This window comes from Talpa europaea, assembly GCF_964194135.1.
Source record: "Talpa europaea genome assembly, chromosome: 5".
Taxonomy (NCBI): Eukaryota; Metazoa; Chordata; class Mammalia; order Eulipotyphla; family Talpidae; genus Talpa; species Talpa europaea.
Genome location: NC_140071.1, coordinates 104,507,527 through 104,527,839, shown reverse-complemented (window position 1 = coordinate 104,527,839; position 20,313 = coordinate 104,507,527). Strand labels below are relative to the sequence as shown.

The 20,313-nt window shown below is 36.7% G+C and overlaps 1 protein-coding gene across 7 annotated transcripts in view; it reads right to left on the bottom strand.

Moving 5' to 3' along the window:
- LOC311171436 (UDP-glucuronosyltransferase 2B31-like) overlaps nucleotides 1-20,313 on the bottom strand; it is a gene marked incomplete at both ends in the record, with an annotated part of 48,817 nt that overhangs the window by 19,895 nt on the left and 8,609 nt on the right. For 2 of the 7 annotated variants that reach the window (XM_084234278.1, XM_084234280.1), the window contains 3 exons: nucleotides 613-744; nucleotides 4,742-4,890; nucleotides 7,209-7,732. In XM_084234278.1, the coding sequence (XP_084090404.1) occupies nucleotides 613-744; nucleotides 4,742-4,890; nucleotides 7,209-7,732 (805 nt within the window). Of the gene's footprint in view, nucleotides 1-612; nucleotides 745-4,741; nucleotides 4,891-7,208; nucleotides 7,733-11,256; nucleotides 11,534-17,999; nucleotides 18,220-19,587; nucleotides 19,676-20,313 lie in introns of those variants that run through there. The other 5 variants (XM_084234276.1, XM_084234281.1, XM_084234277.1 and 2 more) reach the window with 4 other exon arrangements.

Sequence of the window (20,313 nt, the reverse complement as noted above, 5' to 3'; positions counted from 1 at the left end):
GAATAGGGGTATATATGAAATTTTTCCATGTTCTGGTTGTTTCAGTTTCATTCCTTATAATATTCTCTTTCTTCCTCAAATTCTAAGTTACTGTGTCTGGCTCAGATACATGGAAATAGCTTGGTGAAGCCTGGCCGTTCCTTATCTAGTAGTGCCATGAACTATACACTGAACAGGCTAATTCCAAAACTTTAGAGGAAATGTGACCTGGATTACTGACAAGCTGAAATTGCATGATGCCTTCTACTTACTGATTTCCTGCTAAAATTTAATACTTTTTGACATTTCTTCCATGGTACATGCCATGTCCTCAGGATTTTTGCAAGGAAATGGAAAAAATGTCAGGGCAGAATTTTGTGTTTCCAATACCTTCTCACAATACCATTTTAACAGCAAATCTTTACTCTGCCTCTTAACTACATTTAATTTCAATCATAATAGTAATGCCTCATGAAACAAACTTCTTACTGCTTTAAAATTTGTCATGTATATTTTGGTTTGAGCTAATATCTGAGAAAGAGCAGAGCCATCTTTACAATTTACCACTCATGTATAAAACTACATCTATGCAGAGTTCACAGTCACATATAGTATTAAGATACTTTATCTAACCTTTTGTGGAATCTGGGCTAGGGCTGATGCAATCACATTTGCTTTTTCTTCTGGCATGTTACTGACCATTGAGCCCAGAGTAAACACCACAATACCATTTTCTCCAGAGCTCTGTGCAAACTCTTCCATTTCCTGTGAAGAAAAATTTGTTGCATCACAAAAAACAGCACAGCAACCGTACTAGAAGGATTGTTCAAAGGAGAGACCATCATGGACTTTAGGAATTACTAGAACAGTATCTTTTACAAAAAGTGGCAAGGTATAAATAATGTAACATTTAATTTTTAACAATATCTAAGGTTGTAGTTTAGTGGTGTAATTATATTTCCATTGTTGTGCAAACAATATGCAGAAGTTTTTCATTTTATAAATTGAAATTTTATAACCATCACATAATTCTCCTTTTCACTCTTCAGCAGTGCTTGGTAACCATAGTTTTACTTTCTACTTTCATGAAATGTCTCATCTAGGGAGTTCACATAATTGGCATCTACTAAAGGATAAATCATAAATTAGTTTGCAAAAGAAGTCTTACAACTTTAGAAGGATTGAATCACACCAACCATCTTTTCTTACCACAAAGATAAGAAACTAGAAAGCAAATAATAGACAACTGGAAAATTCTCAAATATATGAGATCAAACAAATACTAATGAAAAGTCAGCAGGTCAAAGAAAAAAATCAAAAGGAAATAAAAAATGGCTTGATTTAATTGAAAATATAAATACAACACCAAAACTGTGGGATGCAGCAAGGTAGTTCCTAGAGGAAAGTTTATAATGACAAATACCTTCAATAAGAAATAAATATCTTAAATAAACAATGTAGCTTTCCCCTTTAAGGAATTAGAAAAAGAGAACAAACTAAGTTCAAAGTCCTTAGAAGGTATGAAGTGACAGAAATAAATGAGAAAATGACAGGACAGAAATAAATATGATGTAAACCAAAAGACAAAGGAAAATATCACTAAGGCCAACACTTGGGTTTTTGTAGAGTTAAACTAAATGGAGAAACCATATCTAGATTTAACAAGAAGTAAAATGAAACATCTCAAATAATTGAAATTATAATATTGTCACTAATACCAAACAAACACCTAGCATAAGAACCATACGAGAATACTCAAACAAAAATGTACCAACAAATTGGGCAAAAAAGACGAAAGGCATAAATTTCTCAAAACATATCACCCAAGATGACTGAATCATGGAGAAATAGAAAATATAAAAACACTGATTACTACTAGCAAGAATATTGAGTCAACAATTTAAAAATCTCCAAACAAATAAAATTTGTAAAATAGATGGTTTCATATGTTAATTCTATTGACTATTTAAGTAGGCATTATTACTTATTATTATTTCTCAACTGTTACTTCTCAAATCCTTTTTTTTAAAAAAAGATTTATTTATGCATACAAGAACTGAGGTACAGGCCAGAGGTGTAGGGGGTGAGAGGAGGATTCATCAGAGACAGCGTGGGAAACAGAACAGGAGGACTGACTGAAATACACTGCTGAGGGGAGCAGCAGGCGAGTCAGGAGAGGTCTGCTGTGCCTTATGGGGTAGCTCCCCAGTCGGGGATTGAACTCGTGCTGCAGTGGCTGCAGGTAGCTTCATAGTGCTGCATCTTAACCCCTTGCACCACCAGGGAGACCCTACTTCTCAAATTCTTGTAAATAGTAGCATAAAAGGAATACTTCTGAATTCATTTCACAAAACTAGGATTACTGTAACCAAAACTAGACAATGGCCACAAAAAAAGATAATTATAGGTCAATATTTCTGAATGAAAGATGCTAATTTTCTTAGAAAACATTAGCAAATTGTAGACAATAATACATGAAAAGTATCATGCATACAATTAGGTGGAATTTATTAAAAAATCAATGTAGTTCAACACCCAAAAATCATTAAATCTGTAACATTAATTCAATGAAAGAATAATCACATGCTCATTTCAACAGATTCAGTTAAAACATTTGATAAAATATAACATACTTTCAATGGAAGTTCAAAAACTTGGGTGTAGATGGAATATTGTTCAATATAAGAAAGACCATTATGGTGATCTCCATAGATGCAGAGAAAGTATTTGCTAAGATTCAGCATCCATTTACGATATAAACTGAATAAAATTGGGCCTAGAAAAATATACCTAAATATAAGAAGACCATCTACAACAAATTCATAGCTAACATCATAATCAGTGTGGGGAAAAAAAGGACAGCAAATTGAGTGTCTCCTGTGTGGAAGAAACCATACTGAATTTTGCAAAAAAACATGTGTGGCACATTTCTAAGCTAAGGAGGTCTCAATTTGAAGGAGGAGGTAACATATATTCCTATGTAAATATTAAGTAAGAGTATATTTAACAAAAATAAAACTTGCAATTACATAAGTTCATTAATCAGCATTTGTGATTGGTCTGTAATGGATACACACACACACACACAAATTCACATTTGTGAAGTGATAGATGTGTTAATCAATACATGAGGTGCTGCAGGGGGCATTGTTGCCCCAGCCAGATAGGATACTGACAAGCAGCTAAGAGAAAGGGCCTCACACCGTGGGGCTGAAGATCTGGCATCCCTTTGCTTTTTGTTCTTGGTCATAGAGAGAGAAAAATTTATCAGAAAGTATATTAGGCAATAAATTATATGTATCAGCATACTGTAAGTAAATAGCATGGAAAATTGTCTGTTTAGAAATTAGTTGTTGGGCAGTTTGGCCCACTTGACAATGGAAGATGGTTTGTTGTGCATGCCTGACAAGCAATCCAGCACAACAATTGTAGTCCTTCTTTTGTCTTCTCTTGAAGTTTCTTAGGAAAGTTTTTAAATGAAGTTGACTGTATTAAGAAGTTTGTAGGTAGAAAAAGTTCTGATAGCTGAGCAGCAGCTGGTCTCCAGCTGAAGGCCATGTGAATGAAATAGTCTTTTGATGCTTAGGCTTTAGCTGATAGGGATGTACTGGCGGCAATCCACTGTCTTAGATAATTGTCTAGCTGAAATAATAAGTTTTAGTGTCAGGTTTGGTTTTTTATCTATTAACCTTGAAGGCTACCGTCTAGCTGGGACCTGTAGGAGCCAGTAGTCCATGGGAATAAAATACACTAATTGTTTCTGCTTTATACATGACAATGTATTTTTTTTTCTGCTTACTAAAAATGAATAAATAAAGACCTGCTGAGTCTCTCGGCAGAAGATACTAGCACCTCACCAAGTGTCAGTGTCTCCTCATTCTACCTCATCCCCTTCCCCTCAGCCCTTTTGTTTTCGCCTACGCAGTCTCATCCTTTCAGGAACCCCTGACACGACATTTTGCCGGAGGCTGGTCCCAGGCAATGAGGGAAATCTCTTCACAATGTTTATGTAAGTCAAATAATTATGATGAATATTTTAAAAGTCTTGCAATTTGATGTATCCATTATACCTCAGTAAAGTTGAAAAAATAAAGCCAGGTTAAAAAGAAATTATACTTCAGGCTCCAGAGCTTATGAAAGATTCTTTACGTAGTTAAATTTTGTGACTAAAATTAGCAGTAGGTTAAGCCTTGAATATTATCTTTGTTTTATGTTGCCACCAATGGAAGGTAGACAAACAGGATGTCCAAAATGTCATAAAATTATTTCTTAAAGGATGCTTGTTTATTAGCTAGAGCTCACAGACATCAATTTACAATCTATTAGCTTTTGTTTTCTTTTATAAGGAATATCATCTTTATGCACAGATTTCTTTTTCAATTTTATACTAAGGACAGTTTTCAGATACAGGTAATGGAAATTATCTGTTGTTGAATAAATATACAGAATTAATGGTCAATATCGTCAATGCAGTGTGCCTTTCTCTGTGCTCATTTTGTCAGCCGGCTTTCTGCAAGGGGACTTTACCAAGATTTTGTACAGACTTGAAGTATGGCAAGGCAAACCTGTTTAGTAGGTCTCTAAGATGTCAAACTCTAAAATATCAAATGAGCAGTCATTTAAGCGCTACAATGACAGCACAGTTTGGCTACCAATATTATTCAGCCACATATTTTTGATTGAGGAATACTTTTCCTTGGTATGTAAAATACTAGTGAAGAGTCCCAAAGCCAATAAAGCAAAACACAGTGGAACAGACTACCTTAGGCAGGGGTTTGGCAGGTTTGCAGTGGAGTCCTCCAACAAATTCAAAATTTGGTAAGAATGGGCGAGGAAACTCAAAATCCCAGTAGGTTCGAACTAGCCACATTTCAGCTTTTCCCATGATCTCAGCGAATGTAGTGGGTCTCCCTGGAGGGGTAAAATAAACAAAGGTAAAGGAAATCAGTATATTTTAATTTAAATACTGGGTAAATTTGTGAAAGGAGCTTGGAATGATGTAGACAAAGAAATAAAACTGTCTGTGGTCTGATAACAGAAATATATGTACAAGGTATAATATAGGATAAATACATATGATAAAATATATAAAAATTTACATTTTATGTATATGTACATCATATTTATATTACAAAGTTTAAGTATCTTGTGTAAATCAATATATGTGCTATTATGAAATATACAGTATATTTAACAAATTTATATAAACTCTATTAAATGGTCTAGAGGCTTTAAAGTCTGTGCCCCTGAATGTGTCCATCAGCAAGTACAGGATTCCACAGGGGCCTTACATCTCCCAAAGGAGTTGAGGTTTTATCACCCTCTGGTAGACTGAGAGGGAGGTGCTTCCAAAGACATAAGAGAGTTATGAACCTTGGATTTGGATAAGAGACCGTGCCTCCCTATGGACAAACTCTCAAAAAAAAAAAAAGCCCTCTATTTCTCTCCATTTTTTTATGCATTTCTCAAATACACTGTCAAGCTGTATATGATGATATATCAGGATCACTTTTGGTGCATTTTTTTGGGAATTTTGTTTCTGTACAAACACATTTTGTTGTTGGAATAGCTGATTGCCTTTGGATGTCAACAGTGTCATCTCTAATAGCACCTCAGTACATTCATGAGCATAACTGATTACTCAGCCTAAGTCAATATAGAATTAAACTTGCAGTTGTTTACTCTTTAAAGCTGCAAATGCAAGAGAGGCAAAATATACTTTATTACTTGAGCTCCATATAGGTTAGTAAATGGAAGAACTTTTCCTTTTAAGTTTAGTTTCCACAATTTGGAAAACTATTTCTTGGAATTAGTTTTCCCTATTAAGCTGCTAAGTTCCTGAAAACATGGCTTAATTTATTGTACCCACTACTGAATTTGCTTCATGTTAGAATTTTAATAACATTTTTCTAAGAATTCATAATAACTGGATAATTTTTACAATGTATGAAAAAGAAGTGGTGATCCTTAATTTTGTTCACTGTACCTTTGATGAGAAGCAGCTTTCAAACATCTACTAAAAATTTGGATCTCTACTCCTCAGCAAGATTTTAAGACTTTTATGAGATAGTTTGTGAGTAGTTATGGAAAGAATGTGTAATCATTGCAACATTCAAATTACAGTTCAGATTTTGCAATAGTGCCTCTCTCTTTATTGTTAAAACAGTTCTTCAGAATATGTGGGAAAATAGATGAATTTTTACACAGGTAAATTGAGAAAAAGATCAGAGGAAACAATCTCCAATGCTCCATATAATTCTGTGTTAAAAATATGTAACTTCTCATTATTTTTTTTCTTTTCTTTTTTTATACAAGAGCTGGGGTACAGGCCAGAGGTGTGGAGGGTGAGAGGATTCACCAGAGACAGAGCAGGAAGCAGAACAGGCACTGACCGAAAGTACTGCTGAGGGGAGAAGAGGGTGAGATGGAGAGGTCCACCGTGCCATGTGGGAATCTCCCTGATGGCCGGAATCGAATCTGTGCTGCAGAGGCTGCGGACAGCTTCGCAGTGCTGCGCTCAACACCTCAACCCACTGCGCCCACCAGGGAGGACCTATAACTTCTCATTTTAATGTCTGCTTTGATCATGGTAGTTAATAAAATTTCTAATGCATTTTCTAATTAATAAATAAGAGTGTATTACATAATACATAGGATAAAAAGGTGTAACAAGATTTTTTAGTCAGTGAAACTATTTTGTATTTTATAATAAAGGTGAATACATGTTATAACAATTTGTCAAAACCCATAGAATGCATAACACTATTATACTGGAGGGTAAAGTTTGAATGATGTAGGATCATCTACTGCAACAAATGTACCACTCTTCTTGGAAATGCTGATAATAGGGAATTTTATGCATGAGTGTATGCAGGAGTTATTTGCAAAATCGACACTTAATGTTTCTGTGGATCTAAAAATTCTGTGTAAAATAACATATGTTACAGATAGATAAGCAAGAATGGATATGAATTTGCATTGAATCTTTCTGTTTAATTTGTGTTTCCTGAATCCCTAATGTGTCTTGCAATGATATGGAACACAGGGTTCCAAATTATCCCGTAATTTTAGCCTTTCCATAATATTTTTGAGATTGAGTGATCATTCTTATTAACAATCATCACTTCACTCATAATAGACAAATCCCTCTGACCATATAATTATAAAACATTCCCTTCCAAGATACTAGAAGGTAAGACATAACTCCACCAACCAAAAACATGACTTACCTAGTACTTCACTGTAAAACTCATTCCACTTCCTGTAATTTATTCCTTGGTACCAAAAGTCAAAGTAGAGCACATATATCATATTTTTTACCCTTTCCATGAATGTCATTTGATCACTTAATTCTGACAAAACAACAGGTGCATAGGATGGTGGGATTGGAAGTTTTCCAACTTTCCTTTCAAATTCATATCCAGGTGTGAAGCGTAGCGTGTACACAAAAGGTACTTTAAGCAGCTCTGCCAGCAGCTCACCACAGGGTCCCACAGCATCTGCAAGAATGAGATCAAATCTTGATTCTTGGAGTTTTTTCATAAGTTTCTTGTTCTTGACTACATCTCCACAGAGCTTTTCAAAAATATTCAAAAGTTTCCAAACCAATTCTTGCATTTTTGAAAAGTGTGACCAAAAGGTGTCTTTAGGCAACTCATAAGTCCACTCACTCACTATTTGCTTGAAACCACTTTTAAAATCATTTTGAGAGACAGATGTAGGGAAAACTTCAAATTTAATAGCAGACGTTTTGCTGGGATCAATAAAAATGGAAGCTCTAGATGTCAGAACAACTACTTCATGGCCTCTCTCAACAAGTTCATCCAGGATTGTCTTCATGTTGATCCAGTGGCTATTGTCTGTGGGCCAAACCAGCACCTTTCCACAACTCCCAGAGCTAAAGTAACAATGTAGTTGAAACAGCAGAAGAGCTGATGTCCATTTCACAAACATCTTGGTGAAATATGAAGCTCCTCTAAAATTGTTTTTCTTTTCTGGCATTGCTCATGGTTATATCTTGGAGAAATCAATCAGGAAGTTAAACTATAACTGGCACACTTCAAAGTAAATACATTGTTTACAATCAAAATATTTGTGTGGCAAGTGGAGAAAGCAAAAGTATATATGACCTTGTTTGTATACAAATAGGTTCAATATCTTTTTGAAGATTAGTAGTATTATCACCAAGTAAGAATTAATGATCTTAGGTGTACAAGCCACCTATCTTATATAATATATTTTAGAAGAATATCAAGAACAGTGGAAAGGGATAAAAGATCCAGTTTGCCATCTGCTGATAGAAGAATAAAAAGAAAACTCTTGTGCAGCTGAGTGCAAATTACTTGGAATAAGATATTGTTTGTTTTTAATAAGGGTTTTCTTAATATTTAACTCACATTCTATTTTCTTGCTGCATTTAAAATGTAGAATTCAGTTTTAACAGTATATTCATAGAAATTTGCACCTTCCATGATATCAAATTCAGAGTATTTTACCTTCATCAACAGAAACCTTTACACTTTTGCTGGATCTTCCTAAATTCTCTCACCCACGTTCTATCCAAGAATATAGCTAGTTTTATTCTCTACAGATTTTCCTTATCTGAACAATTTCTGTAAAGGGAATCATGCAATATATGTTCTTTTGACATGCAAACCTAGTGGCTTAGATGGTATGCAGTGTTGCAACACACGAATGAATGAGTAATGAACAGTGAATGAATGAACAAATAAATAAATGAATAAGTAAAATAGGTGTCATGGAATTCAAATGAGTGTTTATATTTTATTTGATTCTTCTTAGATAGTTGCTTTCACATTGGAATATAGTCCTCGATAAATGTTTATAAAAATGTAAGATAGGATTATTTCACATGAAATAATGGCAACAAGCTTTTATTAATTTATTTAAATTAACTTATTTGTCTTTATTATTAAGCTGTAATAGTGCTTTATATATTATAGATATTAGATAAGACTGAAATATTTTCTATTTTGTGATAGTATCCTTTTGAGGTACAAAGTTTTGTTTTTTTTACGAAGTATTTGTTAAATATAAGAATACTTTTAATGGAGCCTATAAAAGTAACTATTTAAGTGCTCATTTTATAACTAAACTGTTCTAATTGTATAGTACAGTATTTACCTTAGACTGCACATTTATATCACTCCAGAGCATAGATGGTTGAAACCTTGGTCCTAATATGATGGTATTAGGAGGTGGGTCCTCTGCAAGGTGATAGGTTATGGACTGGAGCCCTTGTGAATGGGATTATTGCCTTATAGAAAAAGAAAAAGACTTCAGAGATTTCACTTGTCCCTTCTACCACATGAGGATACAGCAAAATGAATGTTTATTTTAATTAACTTTTTAATTTTCTTATATTTTTTTTATTTTTGTACAATATTTGATATCTCCGCTCATGTGTGGTCCCTACTAAATCTCCCACAATCACATCACCAATGAGCAGTCACCATGGTCCCCTGTGTTCTTCCCTCCCCCACTTTGAGCCATCTCCATCCCCCTTCTCTGCTGAATGACTCAAATGTATAGTTTGTCTGCAAGTTCTCTTTCTTTCTTTCTTTCTTTTTGACCCTATATTCAGTTTCCCTATATTCCTCCTATAACTGAAACCGTCTGATATTTTTCTTTTATGCTTCTGACTTATTTCATTAAACATAATCCTTTCTAGTTCCATCCGTGTTGCTATGAAAGAATTTTTTTTGAATTTTATGAATGTTTTTTTAAAGATTTATTTATTTATGCATACTAGAGCTGCGGTACAGGCCAGAGATGCAGGGGGTGAGAGAGTTCACCAGAGACAGAGTGGGGAACAGAACATGCAGACTGACTGAAAACACTGCTGAGGGGAGCAGAGGATGAGACAGGAAAGGTCCGCTAAGCCATGTGGGTCTGAACCGTGCTGCAGAGTCTGCGGACAGCTTCACAGCATGGCGCTCAACACGCTGCGCCATGAGGGAGGCCCAATGAATTTTTGATGAATTCCCGCATCTGCTCCTGAGGAGCTAGAGGCTCAGTCAGGGGCCAAGGGGACACTCCAAGGCTGATTGAGGGCTGCTGGATGAGGGCGGAACTCTGAGTGTCACATTGTGGGACCTGCTTCTCTCAATGCATTGGTGGCTTAGCTGTGGGTTAGGGCTTTTATCAGAGGGTGGTAGAAGCCACTGGCAAATGGTGGGCCTCAGCACAGCCCAGGCTGTTGCCTACATTTATTTATCTGTTCCTTTATTTTGTTATTCATATTTAATTTATGAATTAAGTCATAAAGTAACACATTGGTGCTGCGGTGTAGTATCTGCACCACTGTAGTATCTGTGGTGTAGTATCTGTAAAGGAGCTGGGCTTAATCTATGGGTTTGCCAGTTAGGTAATATTTTTTGATTAGAATTTTCAACACATAATCATACATACATTTAAAAATTATTTATTTATTTATTTAAAATAATGTATTTATATATATTTTACATCATTGTTCATTTTTGTGCAATGTATTCTTTCTTCTCTCAGGTGCAGTCCCTATGGAGTTCCCACCGATAATTCACACATGCACCATCACCATAGTCCCTTGTGCTCTTCCCTTCCTGTTTTGATCCCTCTCCCTCCCCTACAGAATGTCTCTGACTTATAGTTGCCTGTTAACTTTATTTATTATTTTTTTTTCCTGGTCCCTTATTTGGTTCCCCTATGTTCCTCCTGTAAGTGAAACCATCCGATATTTACCTTTTTCCTTCTGACTTATTTCACTGAGTATAATCCCTTCAGCTCCATCCATGTTGCTGCGAATGGCATGAGTTTATATTTTCATTAAATTTTGTTTTATAGGGGGGGAGGGATTAGAGGGGAAAGGAAGGACTAGAGTCAAAATAAGGGGGGAGGTGCAACTGTATGGGGACTATAACCAAAATGAAAATGCATACATTGTGCAAAGATGAAAAAAGATGTAAGAATTATATGAAATAAAATATTTAATAAAAATTTTTGTTTTATATATTTTACATCATTTTTCATTTTTGTACAATGTAACTCATACATTTTTATATTTCTTTAGTCTTCTCCAGCTATTTTCTCTTTGGAATGACTTATCTCTAACTCTTAATTGGGTGATAAATCTCTCAAAAACAATTTTGGTCTGAGACGTGAAATTAGAAGAAAAAAATCAAACGTAACAGGAAAAAGGGACACTTATACTTCAATTCCTTGCAGGAATAAACTAGAGAACCCTGTGTGAGACATACCAGCTTCAGGACTGAGAAGCAACTATTCCCTTTTGTTCTTTCTGGTTTTGACAAACTTCTGGTAACAAAACAGAGAACATTTTGTGATAACATACACAGCAGTTGCCACACAGGCCAGCAGGAACCCGATCACATCCAAGGAGTGGTACTGGACCCAGGTGAGGTCATGGGAGGCTGGCCGCAGGTGCTTGGCTCCCTTATTACGCATGACAAACTCAATCCAGAAGGCTGCTCTATCCAGAGGCTTCATTGGCTGATCATGCTGTATCCTTGATAATTTCATAACATTTTCCTTATACCTAGAGAGAAACACAAATTTATAGATATTGGAAGGAAGCTAATTTGCCAAAGATATCATTTCTTAAAAGTTTTTAAAATTCACACATATGAGTCAAAATAAATGTCATTGCAATGAAGTATTTGTTTTATTGGGTCTTCACAGAAGAGTTTCACTTTAAAATTAGAATATTCAGAATGTGAACTATTTCCAAAAGTGAAAATATCATATAAAGATGGATAATTAAATCTTTTTATGAAAAAAAATATGAAAATGTCAAAACAAACTTTTAGATTGATCCTTATTAAGCATTTCTAGAGTTTTATGTGTGCAATGACTCCTCACTGCGTCCCTGTGTTCCTCTCTTTTCTCCCTCTATTGTAATTTCCCATAATTCCATCAGAATGACTTTGAAATAAATGTGCAGTGAGGACACACCCATGCTCAATATTTCCAACTGATTCCTATCACTTTTAGAATTAAATTCAGATATGGCAACATCTTACATTATCAATTTGTCTCATGTATCACTTGCCCAGAATTCCGACTAGACTACAAAGCAATTGTAATCATGACAGTATATTATAATAAAAATAGAGAAACAAAAAATGGCATAGAATTGAGAGCCCAGAAATGAACCCACACCTATTGAAATATTTTATGTATGACAAAAGAGCCCCATGGGTGTATGGTGGAGAAAGAAGAATCACTTCAAAAATGGTATTGATAAAACCTTAGAATAAATAGAAGAAAATGTAGACAAAACTCTCTACAACTTTAGCTTCAGTGATGCCTTGGGTATGGAAGCCAAAAACAAGGGAAATATAGCCAAAATAAACAAATGGGCCTCCATCAAACTAAATAGCTTCTACACAGGGAAAGAAATAATCATTAAAATGAAAAGAGACTCCATGACACATCCTGCAGGGGAGGAGGAGGGAGAGGGATCAAAAGGAGGGAGGTAGGAGCACAGGGGACTGTGGTGATGGTGCCCTGGGGGAATTGGTGAAGGAAATTCTGTGGGGACTACACCTGGGGGTGGGGAGGGGGAAGCAAACATTGTTTAAGAATGAGCAATGATGTAAAAAATATATAAATAAAAAGAAAATTAAAAATAAAAACTACACGGTTAAAAAAAAGAAATGATACTCTATGAATTGGGGAAAATATTTGTCTATAATACATCTGACAAAGGGCTAAAAACCAAGATTGACAAAGACCTCATACAAATCAACAGATGGCAAACAATCCAATCAAAAATGGGCATTTGAGCTAAATAGAAACTTCTCCAAAGAAAACATACATTTGCTCAACAGATACATAAAAAATGTTCACTATCACTTATTACGAAAATGATAATTAAAACCACAATGACATACTACCTCATACCTGGGAGAATAGCCCATATCAAAAACCTCAGAAACATTAAATTATGGCAATGATATGGAAGAAAGGAACTGTTCTACATCTTTGGTGGGGATGCAAAGTGGTCCAGTTAAAGGAAAATTGTATGCAGTTTCTCAAAATATTAAAATTCATTTACCATATGCTCCATCGATTCTACTCCTAAGTGTCAACATGGAAAATACAAAAAAAGAAATCTAAAGTGATACATACATGCCTATGCAGCTATATTTACAATAGCCAAGTTCTAGAAAATTGTATGTTTCCTTTCAAATTAGTTATTTTGAATTAAAAAATCGTTTTTATTAATTAATTTTTTTCTTACATCATTGTAGTCTCCATAGTTCTCCTGCCACCATATCACCCTTGAACCATCACCATATTCCCTGTGTTCAACCTTCCCATGTCCCATGTTTTGCACCCCCTCTGTCCCTCTCCTCTGCTGTATGCTACTGTTCTACGGCCAGCTTGCTGGTTTTGACTTTCTCTTGACCTTTTGTTTGGTTTCTCTATATTCTACATATTAGTGAGACCATCTGGTATTTATCTTTTTCTTACTGACTGATTTCGGCTAACATAATGAGCTCCATCCATGTTGCCTCAAATGGCATGAGTGTCTTTTGATTGCTGAGTAATATTCTCTTGTATGAATATACCACGACTTTTTGATCCATTTGTCTATTTTGGGGCATTTGTGTTGTTTCCATATCTTGGCTGTTGTAAATAGTACTGCAATAAACATAGGAGTGCAGGTTTCCTTTTGAATAGTCTTGTTGTATCGTAGGTAGATTCCTAGGAATGGAATCACTGAATCATATGGTAGATTCATTATTAGTGTTCTGAGGAATCTCCTCCATATCCAATCCAGCATTTGTTGTTTCCATTATTATTATTTTTTTTAATGTGGGCCATTCTTGCTGGAGTGAGGAAGGATCTCTTTGTGCTTTTGATTTGCATTTCCCTGATACCTGGTGATGTTGAACATTTTTTCATATCCTTGTTGACCATTTGCACTTCTTCTTTGGACAAGTGTCTTTTTAGTTCTGCCCATTTTTTGGTGGGGTTGTTTGCTTTGATTTGGTTGAGTCATGTAAATTCTTTATAAATCTTTGATTTCAGTTCCTTATGGGTGGTATGGTATGCAAATATTTTCTTCCATTCAGTTGGATATCTCTGTTTTGATTATTATGTCTTTTGCTGCACAGATTTTTTTTAGTTTAATGTAGTCCCAGCTGTTAATCTTTTCTGTTTGCCTTGCTTCTGGAGAATAATTCTAAAAGATATTTCTGAGGTGTATGTCATGGAGTGTTTTGCCTATGTTTTCTTCTATTTATGTTATGGCGTCAGGTCTTATGTTCAAGTCTTTTCTACATTTTGAGTTGATTTTTGTGCATGGTGTGAAATAGTAGTCTAGTTTCATTGTTTTGCATATGGCAATCCAGCTTTCCCAATAAACATCATTTATTGAAGAAGCTTTCCTTTTTTCAGTGTATATTCTTTGCTCCTTTGTTGTAGATTAGTTGGCATTATATGTGTGGCTTTATTTCTGGGCTTTCAATTCTATTCCATTGGTCTGTGTGTCTGTTTTTGTTCCAGCACCATGCTGTTTTTATTATAATGGCCTTGTAGTATTGTTTGAAGTCTGGGTGTAACGCCCCTTTCAGTCAGAACTTTTGCTATTTGGGGTTTCATGTGGCTCCATATGAATTTCAACAATATTTGTTCTGTTTCTTTGAAGAATGTGATCAAGCTTTTTATTAGAGTTGCATTGAATCTATAAATTGCTTTTGGTAGGATGGTCATTTTTATAATGCTAATTCTTCCAATCCATGAGCAGGGACTATCCTTCCATTTCTTTCTGCTTTCCATTTCTTTCAAAAGTGCTTTGCAGGGCCTCCCCAGTGGCGCAGCGGTTGAGCGCTGGGTTGAGAAGCTGCCTGCGGCCTCTGCGGCACGGGTTCGATCCCCAGCTGCTCCCCGGCCACTGGAGGAGGGTCCCACATGGTGCGCAGACCTCTCCTGCCGCCCGCTGCTCCCCTCAGCAGTGTACTTCGGTCCTTCTGCCTGCTCTGCTCCCCGCTCTGGCTCTGGTGAATTCTCTCACCCTCCCGTGCTTCTGACTGTACCCAGTGCATGTATAGACAAAACAAACAAACAAACAAACAAACAAACAAATAAATAAAAACATGCCTCTATTAAAAAAATACTTAAAAAAATAAAAGTGCTTTGCAGTTTTCCTTGTATAGGTCTTTCATGTATATAGTTAAGGTTATTCCCAGGTATTTACTTTTTTGGGTAAAATTGTAAGTGGATGGTTTCTGAAATTTCTTCCTTTTTTAAGATTTATTTTGATTTATTTATGCATACAAGAACTGAGGTGCAGTGGGTGGCAGAAGGATTCACCAGAAACAGAGTGGGGAGCAGAACAGGCAGATCAACTGAAATACACTGCTGAGGGGAGCAGCATGCGAGACAGGAGAGGTCTGTTGCACCATGTGGGTCAGGTCCCTGGCTGGGGATCAAACTCATGCCACAGTGGCTGCCAATAACTTAATAGTGCTGAGACTTTAACCCCTGTGCCACCAGGAGGCCCACTTCTTTTAGTTTTTTAATGAAGATGACTCTGAATTCTTTATCTGTCACAGAGAAATTCTACCATGTAAGTGTTGTGTTCTGGAAGCTGATTTTCTTTCTGTGGTGCATTGTTCCTAGGATGGCTGGTTTGATCACTGGTAGTTTTCTTTCTCCTCATTGTTTGCTTTCATGTTTGTTCTTGGGATAGGGCCATGTGGCTGCTAGTGCCCACTGGCATGATTTCTGTGTGCTTTTACCAAGGCGTGTATGGATCTGCTTGGAGCTTGGGCCACTGTGGGTGGTGGATGGAGGTTGGGCAGTTCTCCTGTTGCTCTCCCCTTGGGTATCGCCTACCAAACATCTTCTGATGTCCAGTGGATGGATCTCCATGCTGCTTGGGCTGTTGTGGCAGCTGGGTGGGTTTGGCGGCTGGGTTTCCCATGGCACCTGTTCACCAGACTGCTGCTGCTAGCCAGTTGGACATCCCAGTACTCTTACCTTGGTGTGAATGGATCTGTACACTGTCTGGCCTGCTTTGGAGACAGGGGCTCCTGTGGTTTCTGTCGACCAGACCGCTTGGTGTATCCAAAGGTCCCCGATATAGGGCCTGGCATCACAAGCTCAGCTCTGGCTTTGTCAGCTATTGGGTGCAGCAGGCTGAGTGGGCCACACTTCCTGGTGTCACTGAAGCCAGCTGCGGATCCCCAATGCAGGGAGCAGCAACTGTAAGGTTCCAATTGTGGCCTGATCTGCTTGGAGACATGGGCAGGTTGAGTGGTGTGGCTGGTGCCTGGCCTTTCAAGTTCTCTCTGCTCCAGAAGTGCTAGAGGCTGGTATTCTGGATCTGGTCAGTAGGTGGCGCCAGAGGGCTGAGTAGGTTACTCTCGAGTTGTGCCGCAGGGAAAAATAAAAAAAAAAAAAGGGAAGAATGCGTCTGCACCTTTGGAGCTGGTGGCTGGTGCTGACATCTAAGTTGCTCACCTGAAGATTCCAGCTATGGGATGGGGTACAGGGAGTTTCGGATTATGCTCAAAGATGTTGGCCAGCTTGGGAATGGGCTTCTCCATACAGCCCATGGAGAATGGACTCCTTTTTTTGGCCCCTTTTTGATTCTTGGGCATCCAGGAAAATTGCTCATGTGATATAGCTTGTTCAGAGCTCCGAGGGTTTGCTAAGAGCTTGTTATCAGTCCTTTTTTTTTTTTTAAGTTGTTTTTAGTAGAGAAATTGATCTCAGCCTCTCTATTCTGGCATGTTGTCTGATTTTGAAATTTTTTGATAGATTCCTAGGAATGGATTCACTGTGGTCAAATGGCATATCCATGTTTAATGTTTTGAGGCACTTCCATTCTGCTTTCGATGACGGCAGGACTAGTTTGCATTCCCTCCAGTAGTTAGGAGTGTTCCTTTTTCTCTACATCCTTGCCAGCACTTATTTCTGTTTCTTCCCACCCCCTGCCAGCCCAGTATGTCTATTCTGACAGGTGTAAGATGGTATCTCATTGTGCTCTTGATTTGCACTACCTAATAATAAGTAATGGTGAGCCTTTTTGCATGAACCTGGTGGGAATTTTAATGTCTCCTTTGGAGAGGTGTCTGTTAAGCCCATTTTTTGATTGGCTTACTTACTTTATTTTTGTAGAGTTTTATGAGTTCTTTGTCTATATTTGAAATCAGTCCTTTGCCTGATGTATGGTATGCAAACATTTTCTCCTACTCAGGAGGCTGTCTTTTCGTTCAAGTTGTGATTTCTTTCACTGTGCAGAAGCCTTTTAGTTTGATGTGTTGCTAGATGTTTATGTTCTTTTTCTCCTTTGTTGTTGGGGATGAATCGCTAAAGTCATCACTGAAGCATATCTCATGAAATGTTTCGTATATATTCTCTTCTTTGTAGTTTACTGTTTTAGACTTTACATCCAAGTCTTCAATCTATTTTGAGTTGGGGATTTCGGTATATGGTGTGAGATTGTGGTCTAGTTTCATTTTCTTGCATGTAGTTGTCCAGTTTCCCCAACACCACTTGTTGAAGAGGATTTCCTTGTTCTGGTGTATAATTTTGACTCCTTTGTCCTAGATTAACTTGCATATATATGTGAGTTTATTTCTGGTCATGCAAATCCATTCTGTTGGTCTGTGTGCTTTTGTTCCTGCACCAGGCTGTATTAAATGTGCCTCTGCTCAAGCAGGGAAAGGGAGGGAGAGGCATAGAGTAGAGAAAAGGTGGGGAAGAGAGCACAGCATGGTAGAGGACTGTAAGCAGTGGGAAAACAATAGTGGTCACACCTGAGGGAAGAAATCCTATATCGTGAAAAAATAAACAAGATTGCTTAAAGCACAACAAAAAAATACATTTAAAAAAAACTAAATGTCTACTTGAAAAATATTTGATCTCTGGTGGTAATATCATACTGATAGTTTCATAATTAATATATAAAAATGTGAAACTCAAATTTATTGGTGACAAAAGGACCGGTGTATAAATACTATTCATTAAAAAATTGTGATACTCACGAAGGGTCGTTAATGACTTTCTTCAATGCGTTGAGCAAGTCTGTACTTGACAGTTTGTCAAAGTCCACTGTGACAGCTGCCCCCTTTGCTATCATATGAGCAATATTATCAGGTTGATCTGCAAACAGGGGAATGCCCACCATCGGGACACCATGGTAGATCGCCTCATAGATGCCATTGGTTCCACCATGGGTTATGAAGGCTTTGGTTTTAGGATGACCTAAAATTGAGCACAGATTTCAGAATATTATTAACTACAAGTCTGAGAGATAAAGTGAGATTATGGTAATATATGGCACTGAAAGTTTCATGATAGTGTAGATAACAGATTACATATAAAATTCATGAAGGTTTTCAGATCTCAGAGCAAGAAGCATTTTTACCTTTCAGAGAAGTAAATTAGCAATGTTGTATGATTGTGGGTGAACAAATTTGGCATTGAACACATTCATAAGAACAACGGGGATTAAAAAAATAGCCTGTGAGAAATAAAGAACTAAAGATGACATATTAGGACATAGTCCATGAAACAAAGAGTGAAATCACTAGTTCAAATATGCAGACATCAAGTTTGCAGGAAGTTTGACTCTGGTGACACTGGAGTCATCAGAAGAAAAGATGACAATGAGATATTTTAATGCTATGGTTATTTCCTATAAAAATTAGAGAATTTTTAAAATCTAATTTCCTTTAGAGTCACTGGTAATAAAAGAGGTACTGTTGTTTTTCATTGTCACTTAATACTGGTATAGAAGGGAAAAGGTAGAAATAAGGTGGGAGAACTAGGCGGCAGATAATCCAGGTGAAAAACATACTGGTTTCCAGTGGCAATGAGGGGAGGGAGGAAGGCAGGGGTAGAAAAGGATGGGGGTGTGTTGGTGGGGGTGAGTGAAGCATGTGCATATAAGCAGGTGGGAGAATCTATCCCCCAAATTGTACGAAGTGTAAACAGCTGACAAATTACTAAAATTTGAGTGAAAAAATGAATAATCCAGGGTCTCCCCTTGTGGCGCAGCAGTTGAGCACTGGGCTGCGAAGCTGCCTGCAGCCTCTGCAGCACCGGTTTGATCCCCGGCCGCCGGCGAGGGTCACACATGGCGCTCAGACCTCTCCTGCCTGGCCCGCTGCTCTCCTAGCAGTGTATTTTGTCGGTCTGCCTGTTCTGTTCCCTGCTCTGGCTCTGGTAAATTCTCTCACCCTCCTGCACTTCTGACGATACCCAGTGCTTGTATAAATAAATGAATAAATATTAAAAAAAGAAAAGGAAAAAAATGAATAATCCTCATAGTTTTTATAAAATTCTCTCTGAGAATTACACTTGAAATAAAGATATTTTGATTATGGCCATAAGAAATGAATTTTATGTTTGAAATGAAATTTATGTTTATCATAAATGAAATTTATGTTAATCATAAATTTCCAACAGTTAGATCTTATTGTTTTCCACGTAAGACTGCAATATAAAAATAAAGCACTTAAATTTTATATTCATGTTATGCAATAACAATGTTCCATTATTTCTTTCCTTGTGAAAAAGCACTCTGCTTGTAGCTACCCTTATTTCAGTGTTTGCTTTCCAGAGTCTTACCAAGAAGGTCATTCTGAGGGATCCACTTATACAGTTGCGTATTTGCCCCTAAGGTATCTGGCCTCTTGCCATCAAATCTCCATAAAACCTGTTAAGGTAAAGAAAATATCTTATTTCAGTAGTCAGATTTCAATATTAGAGCATGTTTGAATTCTGCAGAAATAAGGAATAATCTAGTTAGGTGCATTTCTCAAGGTATGCAATAGGAAAAGAGGCATTAAATATGAGTATACTATTAAAACTGGAATAATATAAACCACATTGGCATTAATATTCATTCAAGAATGGATACAATCATGATGTTTCACACATTGTGGTGTCTGTATTAGACAAATATTTGTCTATATTGGATCAATTCAAGTATTTTAGAGATATTTAGTCAGTATAATTTTAGGGCAGAAAGAGCAGGACATTGCTACAATCTTCACACTTACTTGTTTTTATCTATTTATTATATAATTGTCATCTTCCAGTGTGGCATTTCAGTATTTCTTTCTTCTGTGGGTCACAGAATGAAGTTTACTTATGTCTACTTGTTCCATAAGTTATTTTATGGCACTTTACATCTTTTTATATGCAAAAGGCTAATTTATCCACTCTACTTATTCAGAGAACTAAATAATTCTGTGTATTACAAATTTTCTCTGGTAGAAAATACAGTAACTTATTTTTGGTACCGATAATAAGAAAAATTTCAAGAGGTAATATTTCACTCTAACTTAGAGT